Source organism: Mastigoproctus giganteus, chromosome 8 (genome assembly GCF_048544385.1).
Source record: "Mastigoproctus giganteus isolate SK-2022 chromosome 8, ASM4854438v1, whole genome shotgun sequence".
In the NCBI taxonomy this organism is placed as follows: Eukaryota; Metazoa; Arthropoda; class Arachnida; order Uropygi; family Thelyphonidae; genus Mastigoproctus; species Mastigoproctus giganteus.
This window is the reverse complement of record NC_143582.1, coordinates 228,745,239-228,764,691: the sequence shown is the minus strand read 5'-3', so window position 1 is coordinate 228,764,691 and position 19,453 is coordinate 228,745,239. Positions and strand designations below refer to the sequence as shown.

Here is a 19,453-nt window from a genome sequence, read left to right as displayed (position 1 = left end):
ATGAAAGGTTATTTTTATTTTAAATATTGCAACAACAGAACAGTATTAAATTAAAAATTATTCTTATCTTAAAAAAATATAAATATATAAGACAAATAATAATTGCAAGAAGAGAATTATTTATATTAGTAATTTTCATTCAGAACTTGTTGTATCAGAGCAATCCGAGTTAGTAGTGGAAGAATTGTTGTTTTTGTCTTCATACAATTCCATTAATTCTTCATCACTTCCATCACTAGCAGCCAGATCATCAGATTCAATTTCAAGTCCATGATTGTTTTCAGGGATAATTCGCAATTTTTGATTTAATATATTGGTCGATGGTACTTCTTGTCCATTTGCAAGAATGCCACAACATTCAAATGCTCTTTGAATTGATTTTGATTGGATTGTATTACAGGCAGAAATAACGATTTCAACAATCTTTTGGTAAGATGGCCTTTTTCTATATCCTTTTGGAGTAAATTCAGCAGTTTCTTCTCTTACCCAATTATCCCATTCCTTTCTCATAGCAGCTTTGAAACTGGAATTTATGGCAACATCTAGGGGCTGCGTGTAGTGCGTTGTCTTTCCAGGAATTATTACTGCCTTTGAGCCATAATTTTTAAAAAGATATTTTAAAATTTCTTCTTTCTTATGAGTTCCATAAGAATCCCAAATAATTACTGTACTGATGGAGTGTTACTAAAATAAGATCCTCTCTTGCAGAAAACAGTATCCATCCACGTCTTCAGTCGATTTGTGTCCACTGGTCCGCTTTTGTTTACAGCAACAACTGCTTTACCACTGGGGATTGTTACTTTGGGAATTTTCTTTAAGCCACGAAAAATAATCATAGGTGGGAGTATGCGTCCATCAAATGATATTGTCAAACACAGTGTATCGTCGATTTTTTCTGAATCCTGTATCCGCACCATCAACATTTTTGCTCCCAACAAAGTGAAGAGTGCAATCTCTTGCCATGTCAAAGTAACATAAGAGTTTCATCCATATTAAAAACACGATCACTTGTCATTTCTGCTGTAGCGTTATTTACTTGAATTAAGTATTGCTTTACTTGTTCCTGTGTTTCCTTTGGCTCGCGATTATTCAGTTGTCCATGATGAGTTATTTTACGTGATCTAATCTGATGTCTCCTGGTCCATCCAAATAAGAAACTTGTTGTTTACTTTAAAAGCAAGTGGTATTTTAAGGCCAAATTCCGGTGAGAAAATATAGTTTTGCAATGTGTTATAGGTAACTGATCGGTGATTATTTCGTTCCTTTTTGAAAAATTCAAATAGTTTTTTCTCAATTCCAGGATAAAATGCCTTCCTTCCTGCACCATCAAGACGTTTGTGTTTTACGTTTTTTAACCAGCTTCAATAATTCTGCTTCTTGTTGCAACCAACTGCGAAGATTTTTCCTGTGAATGCCTGTTTGTTGCGATATCAAATTTTGACTTTCCCCCATTTTTAAACGTGTCACAAACTGTAGTTTTTCCTGGATAGTATATGATTTTCGTTTACTAGACTTTTTAATTTCCATTTTTAGGGTTAAATATTCTGACAACGAGTAAAGACGCGCAGTTCACATCCATTGCAATGACATCTCGGGCATGCGCAGAGCGCCGATATACTTTACATTATGAGAAAGCGTTATTATTTGTCCCCAATAAAAGCCTATGGGCTTCTATTTGGAAAACAAAAATCCTAATATAGGCCCAGATAGGCCCAAAATCCTAATATAGGCCTCTTAATGGAAAAACCCGGTCTAATCAAGAAGCACGTGCTACGCACTACTGCCCCTACCCACCTGACTACAGAGGCACCCGCGGTGTAAAGACAACTTAGTTGATTTCAATCCTAAAACTCAGTATTGCCTTATATCTCGCAAAAAGGATTCTTCTGCTCCTATGCTTATCTTTGGTGACACTCAGATATCTAGGCAAGATGATATATCTCTTTTGGAGATTACCCCGACTTCCAATCCCTTGGCACAATCACATTACAAATATTGCTTCCTCCGCATCTAAAAAACGTGGTTTTCTCTTTCGCTCTCAGCATTACTTTCCTTCCAAACAGCTGTTCACTCTGTACAAATCGCAAATCCAACCTACCATGGAATATTGTTCACACATCTGTGGTGCCCCCAAAACTTCTCTCAGGCTTCTAGATTCCATTCAGAAGAGGACAGTTAGGTTAATTAATGACTCATCTCTAACAGAGTCTTTCCACTCTGTGTCATAAACATACTGTTTCTGCTGTATGCCTTTTCTACAGATACTTCCATGGGCACTGTTCTTCTCAATTGGCTTCTATAATTGCCACTCTCTCTTTCAAAACAGTCCAAACACATGCCGCCACCAGCCAACATCTATTTACTGTCCAACTTCAAACTCACAGAACCAACTTTTCATCTTCCTCATTTATTCATTTAACTGCTGTTTTCTGGAACAACCTTCCTTCATACGTATTTTGTGAAAATTTCAGTCCACAGAAGTTCAAGTCAACAAATGTCATTTGTTGTCAATTAATGTCAACAAATATCTTCTCTCGTCTTCTCAACCTCCAACCCAAGCACGGTGCTAAGTACTATAAGTTCTAATACCTTTCGTACTTGGGGTTTTCATTAAAAAAAAATAATAATAATAATAAACCTTCTGAGACACGAGTCTTATTATGTTGGAAGGGATGGTAGAAAGAAAGAGGAGTAAAGGACCACCGAGAAAGACCTGGATAACTAATATTGAGGAATGGATTAATTTTTCTTATGAAGATTGTGCAAGGAAAGCACAAACACAAAGCTGGTGAAGGCTCATGGTAGTCAACATCCCAGATGGAGACTACACATGAAAAGAAGGATAGTCCTAGTCACACTTGTTAGTTTTTTTTTTTTTAATTTAGCTAGAGATTTTGTAGGTTACGTATCCTAGAGTAACCAACTATGCGGTACTACACTCAGGGTAGTGGACAGTTGTAGAATAGATATGCAGAAATTTACCATTAGCTAGTGGGTGGCTGATTGCTGGAACAATCTGTCATTTTGGAAGTTGACAGCTTAAATAAATTCAAAGCAGAACTAGACAAACTTTTGGAGTGAATGGATAGGTGAAATGGGAAGGTTTTTTTTTTTTTTTTTCCAATGCTGAATAAGTTCGCTTTCTTGCATTAGCCTCTACTAATGCAAATGCTAAGTTAATGCATTCAAACTTTTGGTGAATAAATTATTAAAAATTAATAACAAAATTATTATTTTTTTATTATTATTTATTGATTTAACAAAAAAAAATTAGATTTAATAGTAATATAGGCCCACAAAATCTGAACTTATGTACCATATCTGTAGTACATTCAAGCTTTTCTCATTGTAATCACTATGTCATACATAAGTACTTTAATAATTTTAACTTTAAATATTAAACAATACTGAACAACGGAAGTATTTGGACATAACATACATACCAATGTAATTCCTAAACTCCAAACATCTGACCTAATATCATAGCCATTCTGGCCTTTCTCTGGATTTATCCTTTCTGGCTAAAATATCACAGAGAATAAAAAAAAAAAGAAGAAAAAAACTAGGTAAGAAATAAATATTTTAATAAAAAAATGTATATCTTCCAGTTCAAGATAATAATTTTAATAAAACATTTTTGAACTTACAGCCATATATGGCTTGCAGCCAGCTTCGCGAGTTTTTGCTAGGGAATCAACCAAATGTCCAGAAATACCGAAATCACACATCTTTACATCTCCTTGGCGATTAATAAGAATGTTAGATGGTTTAACATCTCGATGAATTACTTTTAATTTACTCTGAAGGTAATGAAGAGCACTAACAACCTATTATACAAAAATAACAGTACATAAAATTACAAATTATTACATTACAACTATAGTCAGCTCTGCTATAATGCAGTACATGTGTTACTAAAACTCTCTGCATTATGGCATTCCATGCATTAAAAGCAAAAGCAACTTATGGGAAAAATAGGGATGGGGCAGAGCACTAAAAAACAAAAACAAAAAAGTTCAATCTGGTAAGTAAAACACTAAACAAAGTTAGAAACCCAATAAAATTCCTAACAGGTTGAAGCATCTTAAATTTCTAATAAAAAATAAATATTACAGTAAATATAGCACTGTAATATATACATACTAACTGATATTTCTATTCACCGACTTTTTTTTTGTTTTTTTAATTGTAAAATTTCAAACAATAAAAAAGATAAACAATCAATAACGACGAACACGGCACACACAAATTGGACAAGTGAGATACAAAGTAACAATTTCGCACATTAAAAATAGGAATGAACAAAAGATTCTGAAAATTTATTTATGTTTTTTATATGATTGAAGATTTCGTGGACGGAGAAACACATTTCACCATAATAACATAAAAACCAACAGAATTCCAGCTACTGGTATCATCGCAAATGCAATAAGATCGAGCTTACTACCCGTTTATAATTATATTGCGCTAACAGAAAAGCCCAATAAACTGGGATCTGCAAATTGTTCTTATTGTTTTATGGTAGAGACCTCCAGAAATGTACGTCTCTGCTCACATGTATCACGCCTCATGAAATTTCTGTTAAAACTGAAAAATGTGAGCTCCTGAAAACATGAGTTGGCCTGCAATATCTTGTGAATACAGTGAATGACTGTGTCTGACCAATACAATAAATGGGAAATACAGCTCTCACACCTTTGATGTTTGACCTTTTAAGCTCTGTAAACTTGTATGTAATGCTGCGCAGGTTGCTATGTTCAGCTTGGTGCTGGGTTTTGCCTTCACCTGGTGTTACTCTCAGACAAAACTAGTTACAGCAGAACTGACTGTATTAATCACATAAATTCTCTAAAGTGGGCACAACTACTTATTGTAAATTGTATGAAATAATTCTTTCATTAAATATATATATTGAATCAATAAACTGAAATAACTTTACATACCACAAGTGAGTATAAAAACAACCTAATTTTCAAGATCAAAAATTAAACCATACGTAACATACAAGTTTACTTTTCAATTACTGAAAAAGATTGATAAGAACGTTCAAAAAGCTCTCTTAATCAAAAAATATCTATTAACAGCAGGAGTATAGTAAATAAATTTGATGAATTTCAAGTACAGGTCAAGTCATCAAATTCAGATGTTGTTGGGATTTCAGAGATGTGGCATCACACAGATATAAGGGATGCAGAATTTGAATATGGGGAGTACAATGTATACAGAAAGGGCAGACAAGTAGGGAGGGAGTGATGCTCTTAGTTAAGAAGCACATAAAATCTAAGACAGTGCATCCAGATGACATGGGTGGCCAGAGCAATGTTGAGTCAGTTTGGTGTGATACAGCACTGGGAAAGTAAAAAATGAGAGTAGGAGTGAGTGTGTTAATGAATCTGATGAGTACAAAGAACAGCTGTACAGAGAAATAGAGTACAGAGAAATAACAGTGAATCAGAATGTCTTATAATGGGAGATGTTGACTGGAACATGTGTATTGGTCACTCACAGACTAGCCAGACTCTCTATGGATTTATTAGATGATTGTTTTCTACAGCAGCAAGTTAGAGATGCAACAAAAGGGAATAATACTCTTGATCTGATTATCAGCAGTGATTATTCATGTATCAACAATCTGCAGATAAAAGAACCACTAAGTGGAAGTGATCAGAGTGTATTAATTTATGATTTACTTACGTATGTAACTACCTTCAAGGGTAAAGGGAGGTTTTTTTTTGCTTTCATAAAGGAGACTACAGTGGTCTCAGACAGTTCTTAAATTATATACAGTGGAAGCAACTAATTATGTTACCATCAGCAATTCTAAATGGGAAATTTTCAAGAAATTAATCCTAGAAGCTACTAGGCTTCTCATACCAACTAAGAAAATGCTCTTCAAGATGGATGTCAGATGAACTATGAAAACTCATGGCAGAGAAGAAAAATGCATGGGATGCATATAAATTATTGGGCAACAAAGAAGCCCATAGTAGATATAAACTAGTCTGTAATCTAGTCACAAAGGAGGTCAGGCAAGTGAAGGCAGATTACAAGAAATCTTTGGCAAAGGATGCAAAGAAAAACAGCAAACACTTCTTTACTTATGTAAACGTTGAAAGATAGGGAATGAATCAAATTAGTCCACTCGATATCAATGGTCTGACTATAAATGATACTGCCCAGGCTGCTGACAAACTGGATAAGTGTTCTGTATCTACATTCGCAGGAGGAATTCTTTAGGGAAGGAGATGCCAGAAGATTATTAAAACTCTAACAGGGAGCTAAATGATTTTGTAATAACTAAGAGGAAAGTGGAAGAGAAATTGTTGAAGTTAAACATAGGAGAGGCACCTGGGGTGGATGGAATCTATCCAATTATATTAAGTGAAGCAGCAAAGGAAATGAGCAAACCCTTAGCCATAATTATGAGGGCATCTTTGGATTCAAGCGAGGACAGGAGAAGTGCAAATGAATTCCTAATTCACAAAGTGGGATCAAAGGGTGACATGAATAATTACGCACGTGTGAGTTTAACTTCTGTTCCAGGGAAAATAATGGAGTTATTGGTAAAACAAGTAATGCAGGACCAACTAGATTAGACTGCAGTTATACTTCAAACACAGCATGGATTATTTGAGGGGAAATAATGTATGACAAGATTGAATGCAGTCACAAAATAATGGAGTCACTTGTTAAAGATGCATTGCAGGATCATCTAGACAAGACTGCAGCAATAATTCAGGCACAGCATGGGTTTGTCAAGGGAAATCTTGTCTGACAAATTTGATAGGATATTATGATGTGGTTACAAAGGAACTGGATGCAAAATATAATTTTGATATCATATATTTGGATTTCAGGAAAGCTTTGACACTGTTGCGCATGGAAGACTATTGTACAAATTGGAGCAGAATGGTATTAAGGGTAAGTTGCTACAATGGATAAAAGGATGGTTGAGTGGGAGAAGACAAAGGGTGGTAATTAATAGGTGCTGCTCTTCATGGACTAATGTTATTAGTGGAGTCCCACAGGTTTTGGTGTTGGGTCCTCTTTTGTTTTGTATATTTATCAATGATATTGATGAAGGTATATCAGGCTTAGTGTCGAAGTTTGCAGATGATACAAAGGTTAGCAGAAAATGAAAAAGACCTGGGAGTAATTGTGCAGTCAGATATGAAGTTTTCTGAGCAATGCAGACAGGCTGCCAGGGCAGGTCACGGTGTTTTGTCAATTTTATATATAGGAATTTTGCTAGCAGGAAAAAGGAGATGATTGTCCCTCTGTATAAGGCAATGGTCAGGCCACGCCTTGAGTACTGCATACAGTTCTGGAGGCCTCATTTTAGGAAGGATGTAGATTTGCTTGAGCGTTGTTTGGTTTTTAGGAGCATTAGCAACTAAGGCCATATTGCGCCGGGATATGTGGTGGTCATTCCCTGGCCTTTCCGCATCCTCCATATTTGGTGGTGACGAGCTCGAAACCCGGTCTAATCAAGAAGCGTGTGCTATGCACTGCTGCTCCTTCCCACCTGGCTACGGAGTCGCCTGCTTGAGCGTGTACAGAGAAGGGCATCAAGATTGGTGAGGGGAATGAAGGGATTCTCTCACCAAGAGAGGCTTAAGTTCTGCAAACTGCAGTGGCTGGAGACTAGGCACCTGCGTGGTGATCTGATTGAGGTGTATAAGGCCTTGAATGGGTTGAGCACGCTGAATTCTCATGGGTTCCTTCCACTTGTTCAGATTACGAACCTAAGGGGGCATAAATTCAAATTAAGAAAAGATAGAGGTAGAATAGATGTGCGGAAATTTGCCTTTAGCCAGTGGGTGGTTAATTGCTGGAACAAACTTCCATCTGTTGTTGTGGAAGTTGATAGGTTAAATAAATTTAAGGAGGAAATTTTGCAAAAGGAAATTGGGTGAATGGTGTGATTTTTTTTTTTTTTTTTGGCTGATGCTGCATAAGCTCATACACTTGCTTTCTTGCATCACATGCCACTACTACTACTACTACTACAACAAAGGAACTGGATGGAAAAAATAAATCTGATACATATACTTGGATTCAGGAAAGCTTTTTATACTGTTGCACATAAAAGACTGCTGTACAAATTGGAGCAATGTGGCATTAAAGACAAGTTGCTGTTACGGATAAAGGGATGGTTGGAGTGAGGAAAGACTGAGTGGTAATCAATGGACAATTGTCACTGTGGGCTAATGTTATTAGTGGAGTCCCCACAGGGTTCGGTGTCAGGCCCATTGTTGTATTCTATATTTATCAATGACATTGATGAAGGCATATGTGAGGTTCTATGTCCAAGTTTGCAGATGATATAAAGGTTGGCAATGTGGTTAATGATAATAATGACAGTACACTACTGCAACAGGATCTAGTAAAGTTAGGCAGATGGGCTGAGAAACCGTAGTTTAACATCGACAAATGCAAAGTAGTGCATTATTGGTAGCAGTAACCCCATAGTAACATACCTACTGTGTGGTACTACTACACACAGGTTAGTGCAAAATGAAAAATACCTAGGGGTAATTGAGCAGTCAGATATGAAATTCTCTAAGCAGTGCAGACAGTCTGCCAGGACAGCTCATGGGGTTTTGTCAGTGATATACAGGAATTTTGATATCAGGAATAAGGAGGTGATTATCCCATTGTATATGGCAAATGGTCAGGTTACACCTTGAGTACTACAATAAGAGGTCTGGAGGCCTCATTTTATGAAGGATGTGGGGATGCTGAAAGAAGTACAGAAAAGGGCTATGAGAGTGGTGAGAGGAACAAAGGGGTGCTCTTAACAAGAAAGGCTTCAGTTCTGCAAATTGTAGCATCTGGAGACTAGGCACTCGCGAAGTGATTTTTTTTTTTTATGTAAACCCCCAAACACGAGAGATATTAGAACCTATAGTACTTAGTACCATGCTTGGATTGGAGGTTGAGAAGAAGAAAGAAGATATTTGTTGACATTGGACTTGAACTTCTGTAGACTGTAATCTTCACAAAATACATATGAAGGAAGGTTGTTCCAGAAAACAGCAGTTGAATGAATAAATGAGGAAGATGAAAAGTTGGTTCTGTGAGTTTGAAGTTGGACAGTAAATGGATGTTGGCTAGTGGCGGCATGTGTTCGGACTGTTTTGAAAGAGAGAGCGGGAATTTTAGAAGCCAATCCAGAAGAACAGTGCCCATGGAAATATCTGTAGAAGAGGCATGCAGCAGAAACAGAACGTCTATGAGACAGTGAGTGGAGAGACTTTGTTAGAGATGAATCATTAATTAACCTAACTGCCCTCGTCTGAACGGAATCAAGAAGCCTGAGAGAGGTTATGGGGGCGCCACCCCAGATGTGGGAACAATATTCCATAGTAGGACAGATTTGCGATTTGTACAGAGTGAACAGCTATTTGGAAGAAAAGTAACGGCGTTTCTAAGTAACGTAAGTTTTTTAGATGCAGAGGAGGCAATATTTGTAATGTGCTTGTGCCAAGAGAGATTAGAAGTTAGGGTAAACCCCAAAAGAGATATATCATTTTGCCTAGAAATCGGAGTGTCACTAAAGATAAGCATAGGAGCAGAAGAATCCTTTTTGTGAGCCATAAGACAAGACTGCGTTTTAGAAGGGTTTAAATCAACTAAGTTTCTTTGCCCCACTGGAGAATTACCTGAAGATCTGCATTTAAGGAATTGGTAGCAGATTTTCGAGAAGTTGAAGCTGATTGAGCTGGGCAAGGTTTCTCAAAATGGAAAGTGGAACGCAATGTGCTATCATCGGCAAAACTATGGATAGGATTTCCAGTCAACAGAAGAAGGTCATTAATATACAAGAGGAAAAGAACTGAACCTTGGGCATTAGTGGAGAAGTTAGAAGACAGAGAGCCATCTACCATCACTCTCAGTGAGCGATCAGAGAGAAAATGAATAACCAATTACAAAACACAGTTGGTAAACCATAAGATGGAAGCTTGTTTAGAAGACCTTTATGCCAAACATGATAAAAAGCCTTTGAGATGTCAAGAGCAACTGCTTGTTTTACCAAACTTTTCCATTGAATTAATCCATGAATGGGTAATATAAGCCAGAATATCACCAGTGGATCGACACTGATGGAATCCGTACTGGTGATCGATGATCAGACGGAAGGTTTCTAGGTAGTTTAAGAGTTGGCGGTTAATTGATTTCTCCATTACTTTAGAAAGAGTAGAAGTAATTGCAATGGGACTATAATTGGATGGGAGGGTTTTGTCACCCTTTTTAGGAACTGGCTGGATATGAGCAAATTTCCAAACAGAAGGAAAAACACCTTTGGAATAAGAAAGTGAAAAAAGGTGGCAAAGTTCAGGAGCACAGATTTTGAGAACAAGTGGAGAAATACCATCGGGACCTGGAGATTTTTAGCATCAAGATTTGTCGAAATACTTCTGACATCCTTTTGACGGAAGACCACAGGAGGCATTGAATGGAGCGTGTTGGGAATGGTGGGAGGTATTTTACCAAGATCATTAATACACGAGTTGGAGGAAAAATGGGATGCTAGCAAGTCAGCTTTATCCTTGGCTGAAGTGACAACAGAACCATCTAGTTTGGACAGAGGTGGGAGCAGAGATGGGCAAAAGTTGCGGCCAATAGCTTTGGCAAGAGACCAGAATGCTCGGCTACAATTAGGGCAAGAAGCAAGTTTTCTACTCTTAGCCTGTTCAAACTCTAGTTTCGACTGATTAATAACTGCTTTTCAATTGTTTCGAGCTTTGATGTAGGCAGAAAATGAAACTGAAGAATTAGAAACAAGCCAATTACGATATCTTCTCTTGAACCGCCTTAGCACATTTATTGGAAAACCAAGGTTTAGAAAAAAGGATGAGATTTTAAAGTGGAGTGTGGGATAAAGGATTCCATTCCTGCAAGAATAATTTCACTGACACGATTTGAGCAAACGTTGACATCAGAAGTTTTGAAACAGTAATCCAACCAAGGAAAAGAAATCTTGCAGGTCCATTTTGCATCCCATTTTGCATTCTTATAATGCCAAACAATACGACGTTGGGAACAGTCATGAGATAGAGGCTCCACTGGAGAAGAGAAATTTTGTGAGAAAAAGGTCAGGCGCGTTGACTGTATGGTTAGGATTGTCTTGTATTCTTGTAGGTAAATGAACAATCTGTGCAAGGTCATTAGTAATTGCAAAACCCTCAGCATCTCGACCAGCTGGGTCATTTTGACTAGAAAACGGAAGCCAGCTGGAGTTGTAAACGTTAAAATTACCAAGGAAAATTACCTCACTGTTAGGAAAGTTGGACTGGAGCAAGTCAAGTTGCAAAGAGAGGAAGTCAAAGAGCTTCAAGTAATTAGTGGAGTTGGGAGAACAGTAGAGACAACAGATGAATTTGACATAATGAGGTAGAAAGATTTTAAGCCAGAGAAGATCAAAAAGAGGAGATTCCAAATTACCAAGTCTCTGACAGGGAATATCGGAACGGACATATGCACAAGTACCACCTTTGAGGTAAAAGGAATCATACAGCAAATAATTTGGGCAACTGAGATGAGCAGTAGTTGAATCAACTGATAACTGAGATTCTGTCAGAAAAAGTACATGGCGTTTTTGCAGACTGCAAGTGGAAATGGCCATCGTTGAGATTGGAATTCAGACCATGTATATTTGTGAAATGAATTAGGAAGTGTTTGGGAGGTTTAGATCTTTTCGCAGATAAGCTTACTCCATTAGTTTGACAATTCATGGTGTATTCAATAGTAAGAAAGTCGGTGGGACATGCTGTATGAAGTAATGAAATTTTTGGATACGGCATACATGTGGTAAGAATATACCCAGATTCTTGACATAATGTGGCCTCGACAATGTCCTCCGCATACACACTACTTGGACTCCCTCCAGTCACTATCTGGCAAAGTAGAGGTAGCAAGATTATACACTAGCTGATCCGGAAGCCTCCTAGAGGGTTACCAATAGGTTCGGTCCGGTGTACTAACTAGCGGCCAGCCTGTGAACACCGTTTTAGAGCTGTACCCTCGAAATGTAAGGAAGATTGGATCTCGCCACAATGTTCGTCATAACTTCAAAAGTCATCAATCATACTGCATGATGGAAGAGAAATTGGAAGGGTTGCCGGAACTTAGCTCTGGCAACTAAACATAGGTTCCACCACTTCAAGCCTGCAATAAGCAAAGTGGTGGTATTGCACCAGTTGATGAGTCATCTACTACCTAGTACTGCCTGGTAACACAGAGGGACGGCATTCCTCCATGTGGTGTGGGTGCCACACCTCGACCCCTGCTTATGTTCGTTCACACCTGGGTGGTCACTCACCATGTGTTTGAGCATGGAGGTTATACCCAGGATTACTAACAGTCCCACCATTGTGAAGGTTGAGGTATTTAAGGCTTTGAATGAATTAAGCAAAGTCATGGGATTCTTCCTCTTGCTTAGATCACACAAACACATGAGGTGGCACAAATTCAAATTGAGGAAGGATGGTTGCAGTAGATGTGCAGAAATTTGTCTTTGGCCAGAAGGTGGTTGATTGCTGAATCTGTTGTTGTGGAAGTCGATTACTTATATAAATAAATTCAAAGACCTAGAGAAATTAGTGGAGGGAATGAATATGTGAAATTGTTTTTTTTTTTTTTTTTTTGGCTGATGCTGTATAAGTTTACTTTCTTGAATCATTTGCCACTGCTAATGCTATTATTTTCCTTTACTTACTACTACTACTTACTGTTATTCCTAACAAGGTTTAATCAACAGTAGATTAATTAATAAGTCTGTAAACCACTATATCTTAGATTTTTAACTTACATAAAATGTTTTTTTTTTTTAATGGTGATCCACAACATGAAAGGCACTTGTGATCAGACAATTTTCCGTATATTTTTTAGGAATAAAACCTTTTCAAAAGCAGGAAAAAAAAAAAAAAAAAAAAAAGATAATTTCAAAGTCACTAATCACATATAGCATGTCTCTCTAGTTACATTTGTGGGAACAATATATAATTTGGTTGACTGTTATATAAGACAAAGTGTTATTAAGAGGTGTCAAAAGTGCCACCTTGTGCAAAAATGTACGAGCCTGACAACACATTTTGACAAAGCAAAAAGCAAGTCCCCCAGAGCACTGGCTGGAAATTAATTCGCTGATGTAGTCCTTTAGGTCTTCAAACTCAGTGTGGATTGTTCACAAAATGAGTGCTCTTTAAGATATCCCCATATAAAAATAATCAAGAGAGATAAGGTTTGGTGATCTTCGTGGCCACAGATCCTAGATTATATGATCTTCAAATGCAGATTTCACTGTGTCTGCAGTGCTTCTACACACGTGCCAACTTGTTGGAAATACTCCTTCTGACATTCCACATCATCTGACATTACACCAACTGAAGAATACCCATTAATCACAACTCTCTGCCTTCTGCTCTGCAGCCACCCAGCAATCAATCTTAGAATCTTACCAGTAATCCCAACCTGTTCAAGCCTATACAGTAGCCTCTCATGAGGGACCAAGTCAAATGCTTTGCTAAAATCAAAATAAACTATGAAATTATTTTCTAAATCCAACTCATGAGCAACAGTGCCAAATAGCCTACTCAGTTAGTTAAGCATGATTTACCCTTAACAAAGCCATGCTATATCTATCTAAATGTCCTTGGATTGCACTCTTAATCACTGCCTATAAGATTGAATACTATTAACTATCACTGAATTCTTCACAATTGGGATGTAAAGGAGCATCATACAGCCTTTTTCAGGTAAGTTTATTTTCTTCAAGTGTTTCTTGAATAATGTAGAGTCCATCGATGTTGATTTTTGTAAGTAATAGCAAACTAGCTAAAATTACAATTCATATTTTTTCAAAAACTCTAGGATTAGTTGATTTACTTATAAAAAGTGGCAATTGAGTTTCTTGTTAACTCTCATTGGATTTTTTGTATGCTGTTGCAGCAAGCTGAGTTTTTTTGGAATCATTATAATCTTATAATTTAGACTTGTTTCATCCACATGGTAGCATTGTTATCCAATTAACTTTTCTATGTTAATAAATGCCATTTTTTTTTTTTTTTTTATGTAAACCCCAAACACGAGAGGTATTAGAAGCTATAGTACTTAGTACCGTGCTTGGGTTGGAGATTGAGAAGACAAAAGAAGATATTTGTTGACATTGGATTTGAACTTCTTTAGACTGTAATTTTCAGGAAATACATATGAAGGAAGGTTGTTCCAGAAAACGGCAGTTGAATGAATAAACGAGGAAGATGAAAAGTTTGTTCTGTCAGTTTGAAGTTGGACAGTAAATGGATGTTGGATGGTGGCGGCACGTGTTCGGATTGTTTTGAAAGAGAGAGCGAGAATTATAGAAGCCATTTCAGAAGAACGGTGCCAATGGAAGTATCTGTAGAAGAGGCATGCAGCAGAAACAGTACGTCTATGAGACAGCGAGTGGAGAGACTTTGTTAGAAATGAATCATTAATTAACCTAACTGCCCTCTTCTGAATGGAATCAAGAAGCCTGAGAGAGGTTTTGGAGACACCACCCCAGTTGTGGGAACAATATTCCATGGCAGGGCGGATTTGCGATTTATACAGAGTGAGCAACTGTTTGGAAGAAAAGAAACGCTGAGAGTGAAAGAAAAACCAAGTTTTTTAGATGCAGAGGAAGCAATATTTGTAATGTGCTTGTGCCAAGAAAGATTAGAAGTCAGGGTAATCCCCAAAAGAGATATATCATTTTGCCAAGAAATCGGAGTGTCACTAAAGATAAGCATAGGAGCAGAAGAATCCTTTTTGTGAGATATAAGACAAGATTGAGTTTTAGAAGGGTTGAAATCAACTAAGTTGTCCTTGCACCACTGGAGAATTACCTGAAGATCGGCATTTAAGGAATTGGTAGCAGATTTTCGAGAAGTTGAAGCTGATTGAGCAGGACAAGGTTTCTCAAAATGGAAAGTGGAATGCAATGTGCTATCATCGGCAAAACTATGGATAAGATTTCCAGTCAATGGAAGAAGGTCATTAATATACAAGAGGAAAAGAGTGGGGGAAAGAACTAAACCTTGGGGGACATTGGCATTAGTGGAGAAGTTAGAAGACAGAGAGCCATCTACCATCACCCTCAGTGAGCAATCAGGGAGAAAACTAGATAACCAATTACTAAAAACAGTTGGCAAACCATAAGATGGAAGCTTGTTTAGAAGACTTTTATGCCAAACACGATCGAAAGCCTTTGAGATGTCAAGAGTAACTACTTGTATTTCACCGAACCTTTCCATTGAATTAGTCCATAAATGGGTAACATAAGCCAGAATATCACCAGTGGATCGACACTGATGGAATCCATACTGGCTATCGTTGATTAGACGGAAGGTTTCTAGGTAGTTTAAGAGTTGGCAGTTAATTGATTTCTCGATTACTTTAGAATGAGTAGAAGTAATTGCAATGGGACGATAATTGGATGAGAGGGATTTGTCACACTTTTTAGGAACTGGCTGGATATGAGCAAATTTCCAAACAGAAGGAAAAACACCTTTGGAATAAGAAAGTGAAAAAAGGCGGCAAAGAATAGGAGAAAGTTCAGGAGCACAGGTTTTGAGAACAAGTGGAGAAATACAGTCAGGACCTGGAGCTTTCTTAGCATGAAGATTTGTCAAAATCCTTCTGACATCCTTTTGACACAGGAGGCATTGAATGGTGCGTGTTGGGAATGGTGGGAGGTGTTTTACCAAGATCATTAATACACGAGTTGGAAGAAAAATGGGATGCTAGCAGGTCAGCTTTATCCTTGGCTATAGTGACAGCAGAACCATCTGGTTTGGACAGAGGTGGGAGCAGAGATTGGCAAAAGTTGTGGCCAATAGCTTTGGCAAGAGACCAGAATGCTCGGCTACCATTAGGGCAAGAAGCAAGTTTTCTACTCTTAGCCTGTTCTTAGCCTTAAATCTTCTGTAAATTTTTGAGCAGCTGGCTGATCAGCAGTTAATACTCAATAAATGAATACCATTTTTTCTGATGTCCAAGAATCTGTCACTTGCTGTAAAACATTTTGCCCCATCAATATTCTGATGCAAGGCCAGGGAATTTTCTTTGATGCTGCTGACTGGAGTTCCATGTTGTTTTTTGCATAAACACCATAGTCATACTGCATTGTCTACTAACTCTAATTTAATGATCTACATGTATAACAAACTGAGTACAAAATGCTGCATTTTTTATGATCCCCCACTCATTTACTGTTGATTCATTCACACCTACTGCAACAGGTAGTTTTTTTAAGATGGACCTTTATAAGTCTTTCCAGAGGATCCAGCTTAGTTTTCATAGAAATTTGCAAAACATTTAATTAAATTACAATAACAGCAATTTTACTAGTGTAAACACAGTTTGGAACAAACATACAGCTGATTACTACACCCACAACAGGTGAGTGTAGTTCCCTACACTAGCCACAGGCAAACTGAAATATGCTGTAGACACTGCAATGGCATCAGCCAGTATGTTTAAAGCGGGACGGAAGAGCATTAATCCAATGCATTGGTTGTTGTTGTTGTTTTGGGTTTTTTGGCACAAGGGCCTCCTGGGCCATATTGTGCCTTTTCATTATTAACTTATGACTGAGTTATTAATATAATTGTTGTCAGAGGCCATTATATACATTTATGCTCTTCAAATATCTAAACAGTGCTTCAAAATTAGCATTATTTCCAAGTATGTGTATTGAATTTAAAGGTTCCAGCAGATTGGATGCAGAATAAAAACTGGATTTCCGGTTACTTGAATAATTAAGGCATTCTATTAGAATATGTTTGATTGTTAGCTGAGTCTGATAAAATGGACATTGAGGTGGGCTTTCTCCCATAAGCAAGAACAAATGAGTTGTATATGAGTGTCCAATACGGAGTCTTGCCAAAATCACTTCTTCACGTCTGCTTTTCCTGAAACTAGAAGTCCACAACTGAGGTTCTTTTTTAATCTGAAACAGTTTATTATTCACTTGTGTTTGCCACAGATTAGTCCATTGAAGCCTACATGCTGTTTTAACAGTGGATTTATAATCAATGTGTGGGACTTTCAGATGATAGAAAGACCCATTGGTAGGATGTTTAGCAGCACGATCTGCACTTTCATTACCTGGGATGCCGACGTGCCCAGGGATCCAGCAGAAGGTAACCAACTGCTTGAATGTTTGATATTGGTATAATTGAGACTGTATCTGTTTCAAAATGGGATGTTGGGAAAAAGTAGTAGATTGAATGGCAGTGACGGCACTTAAGGAGTCTGTGTATATAAGAGCTTTTTTGATTTGCTGTTTGGTTATATTATCTAGAGCTAGTTTTATTGCATACAGTTCTGCAGTATAGATAATGCATTCTGTAGGAAGAGACACAGCTATTGAAAAAGCAGAAGAAATTGCTGCAGCACCTACAGCTTCATCTGTTTTGGAGCCATCTGTATATATATGAAATTTCTCTACGTTTTCTAAGGCGTGGGCTTTATGCAGCTGCTGGAAGTTGTTTGGCAGGGAGCCTTTTCTCCATCTCAGAAAGAAATTATCACAGAGATGTGAGTAATGAGACCAGGGATGTTCAGGAGGAGCTACGGCTTCAAGGATATGCTGGAAGTTAATATTACAACTGAGCATCAGTTCTTGCAATCTAATACCGGCAGGGCGGTTTTCATTAGGTTTATTACGATATAGCATTTCATACTGAGGGTCAAACAGGTATTCCCAGCAAGGATGAGATGGAATACTTTTTATTTTTGCAGCATAGCTACATAGTAAGGATTTTCGTCTAAGGTATAATGGCAGTTCATTTGCGTCAATATACAGGCTGTGGACTGGAGACGTTCTGAAGGCTGCTGTGGCTATCCTTAGGGCACTATGTTGAACAGTATTCAGACGTAACAAGGAATTGTTTCTTGCAGAGTCATAGACAGGTGACCCATAATCTAAGCGGGACCGGATAAAACTTTTATAAAGATGTGTGAGGGAGTGTCTATCAGCACCCCAGGAGTTAGATGACACAGCTCTTAAGATGTTTAATTTCTTTTGACAGGCCATTCTAAGGTAGGCTATGTGATTTTGGAAAAGTTAAGTTTACTGTCTAGATATAAACCCAATAAACGAAAATTGTTAGTAAGAGGAATCAGATTGTTCTTTAAATATATTTCAGGATCTGGATGTAATTTTCGTATTTTACAGAAATGAATTGCAGTTGATTTATTTTCTGCTAATGAATAGCCATTCCATTGCGCCCACAATTCTATTCTGGCTATGGACAGTTGAAGTTGCCTTTCAATGGAAATCATGGTTTGTGACTGACAAGAGATAATCAGGTCATCGGCACACATGCATGATTCAACTGTTTTTGGTATGTCTTGTATTATACTTGTAATTCTTATTGTGAATAGTGTTGCACTCAGGATGGAACCCTGCAGTACACCCTCCTCTTGTTCAAATGATTTGGACATACTGTTCCTATATATCTGACCTGAAACGTTCTATAGTGTAAGAAGTTTTGTATAAATTGGGGCAATGTCCCCTCAGATCAAAGGAACGAAGATCCTGAAGGATACCATATTGCCAAGTGGTATCAAAGGCTTTCTCAATATCGAGATCGACTATAACCAAATGTTGTCTCCTGATGAAAGCATTGCAGATGTTTGCTTCTGCTTTTATCATCATATCTAGGGTTGAGTGGTTTTTCCGAAAACCATACTGATTTCAGTTTAGCAGATTGTTCGTTTCCAGAAGCCACGTTAGCCGCCTGTGCACCATTTTTTCTAAGACTTTGCCTAAACAGCTAGTCAGCGATATTGGTCTGTAATTATTCGGTATGGTATGATCCTTTCCTGGCTTCAGAAAGGTCAGTACAATTGAGTGACGCCATGAGTGCAGATAAGTATTTTCTAAATATATTCGATTGTAGAATTTCAATAGGGAACTTATTGCTTTATTATTTAACTTTTTTAACATTATATAGCATACTCCATCCGGGCCGGCAGCAGTACTTGATGTTTTGTTTAAAGCCTCAAAAAGTTCCTTTAACGTGAATGGCTGATTGTACAGTTGAGATGCCTTAGTATAAAAAGTTATTTTATGTTGTCCTGCAGATGCTTTAATTTTTTGTAAGGTTTTGCTGTATGTGGACACTGCTGATATACTGGCAAAAGACTCAGCTACTGCGTTTGCTATTTCTGTTGGAGCGGACAATTCCTGCCCTTTCCAGTTCAGGATTGAGGCTGGAGACTGCACAAATTTGCCGTTGTGCTTGAATTTCCTTCCAGATGAGTCTGCTGTCCGTGTCCTTGTTTATGGTGGAAGCAAAACTTATCCAGGCATTGGTTATGATCTTTGCTTTTCTTCTTGTTTGGCGGAATTTGGCCTTGAGTCTTTTAAAGTTAATAAAATTTGTAGGGAATTTTCTAAACAGATTCCAAACTCGATTTT

The 19,453-nt window shown here is 37.6% G+C and overlaps 1 protein-coding gene across 3 annotated transcripts in view; it reads right to left on the bottom strand.

The window, feature by feature from the left end:
• The window catches only part of lic (dual specificity mitogen-activated protein kinase kinase lic), a 120,275-nt gene that overhangs the window by 23,621 nt on the left and 77,201 nt on the right, over positions 1-19,453 (bottom strand). For all 3 annotated transcript variants that reach the window (XM_090380540.1, XM_090380539.1, XM_090380541.1), the window contains exons 7-8: positions 3,648-3,827; positions 3,444-3,521 (exon numbers count right to left, since the gene is read on the bottom strand). In XM_090380540.1, coding sequence (XP_090236666.1) covers positions 3,444-3,521; positions 3,648-3,827 — 258 coding nt within the window. The remainder of the gene's footprint in view (positions 1-3,443; positions 3,522-3,647; positions 3,828-19,453) is intronic.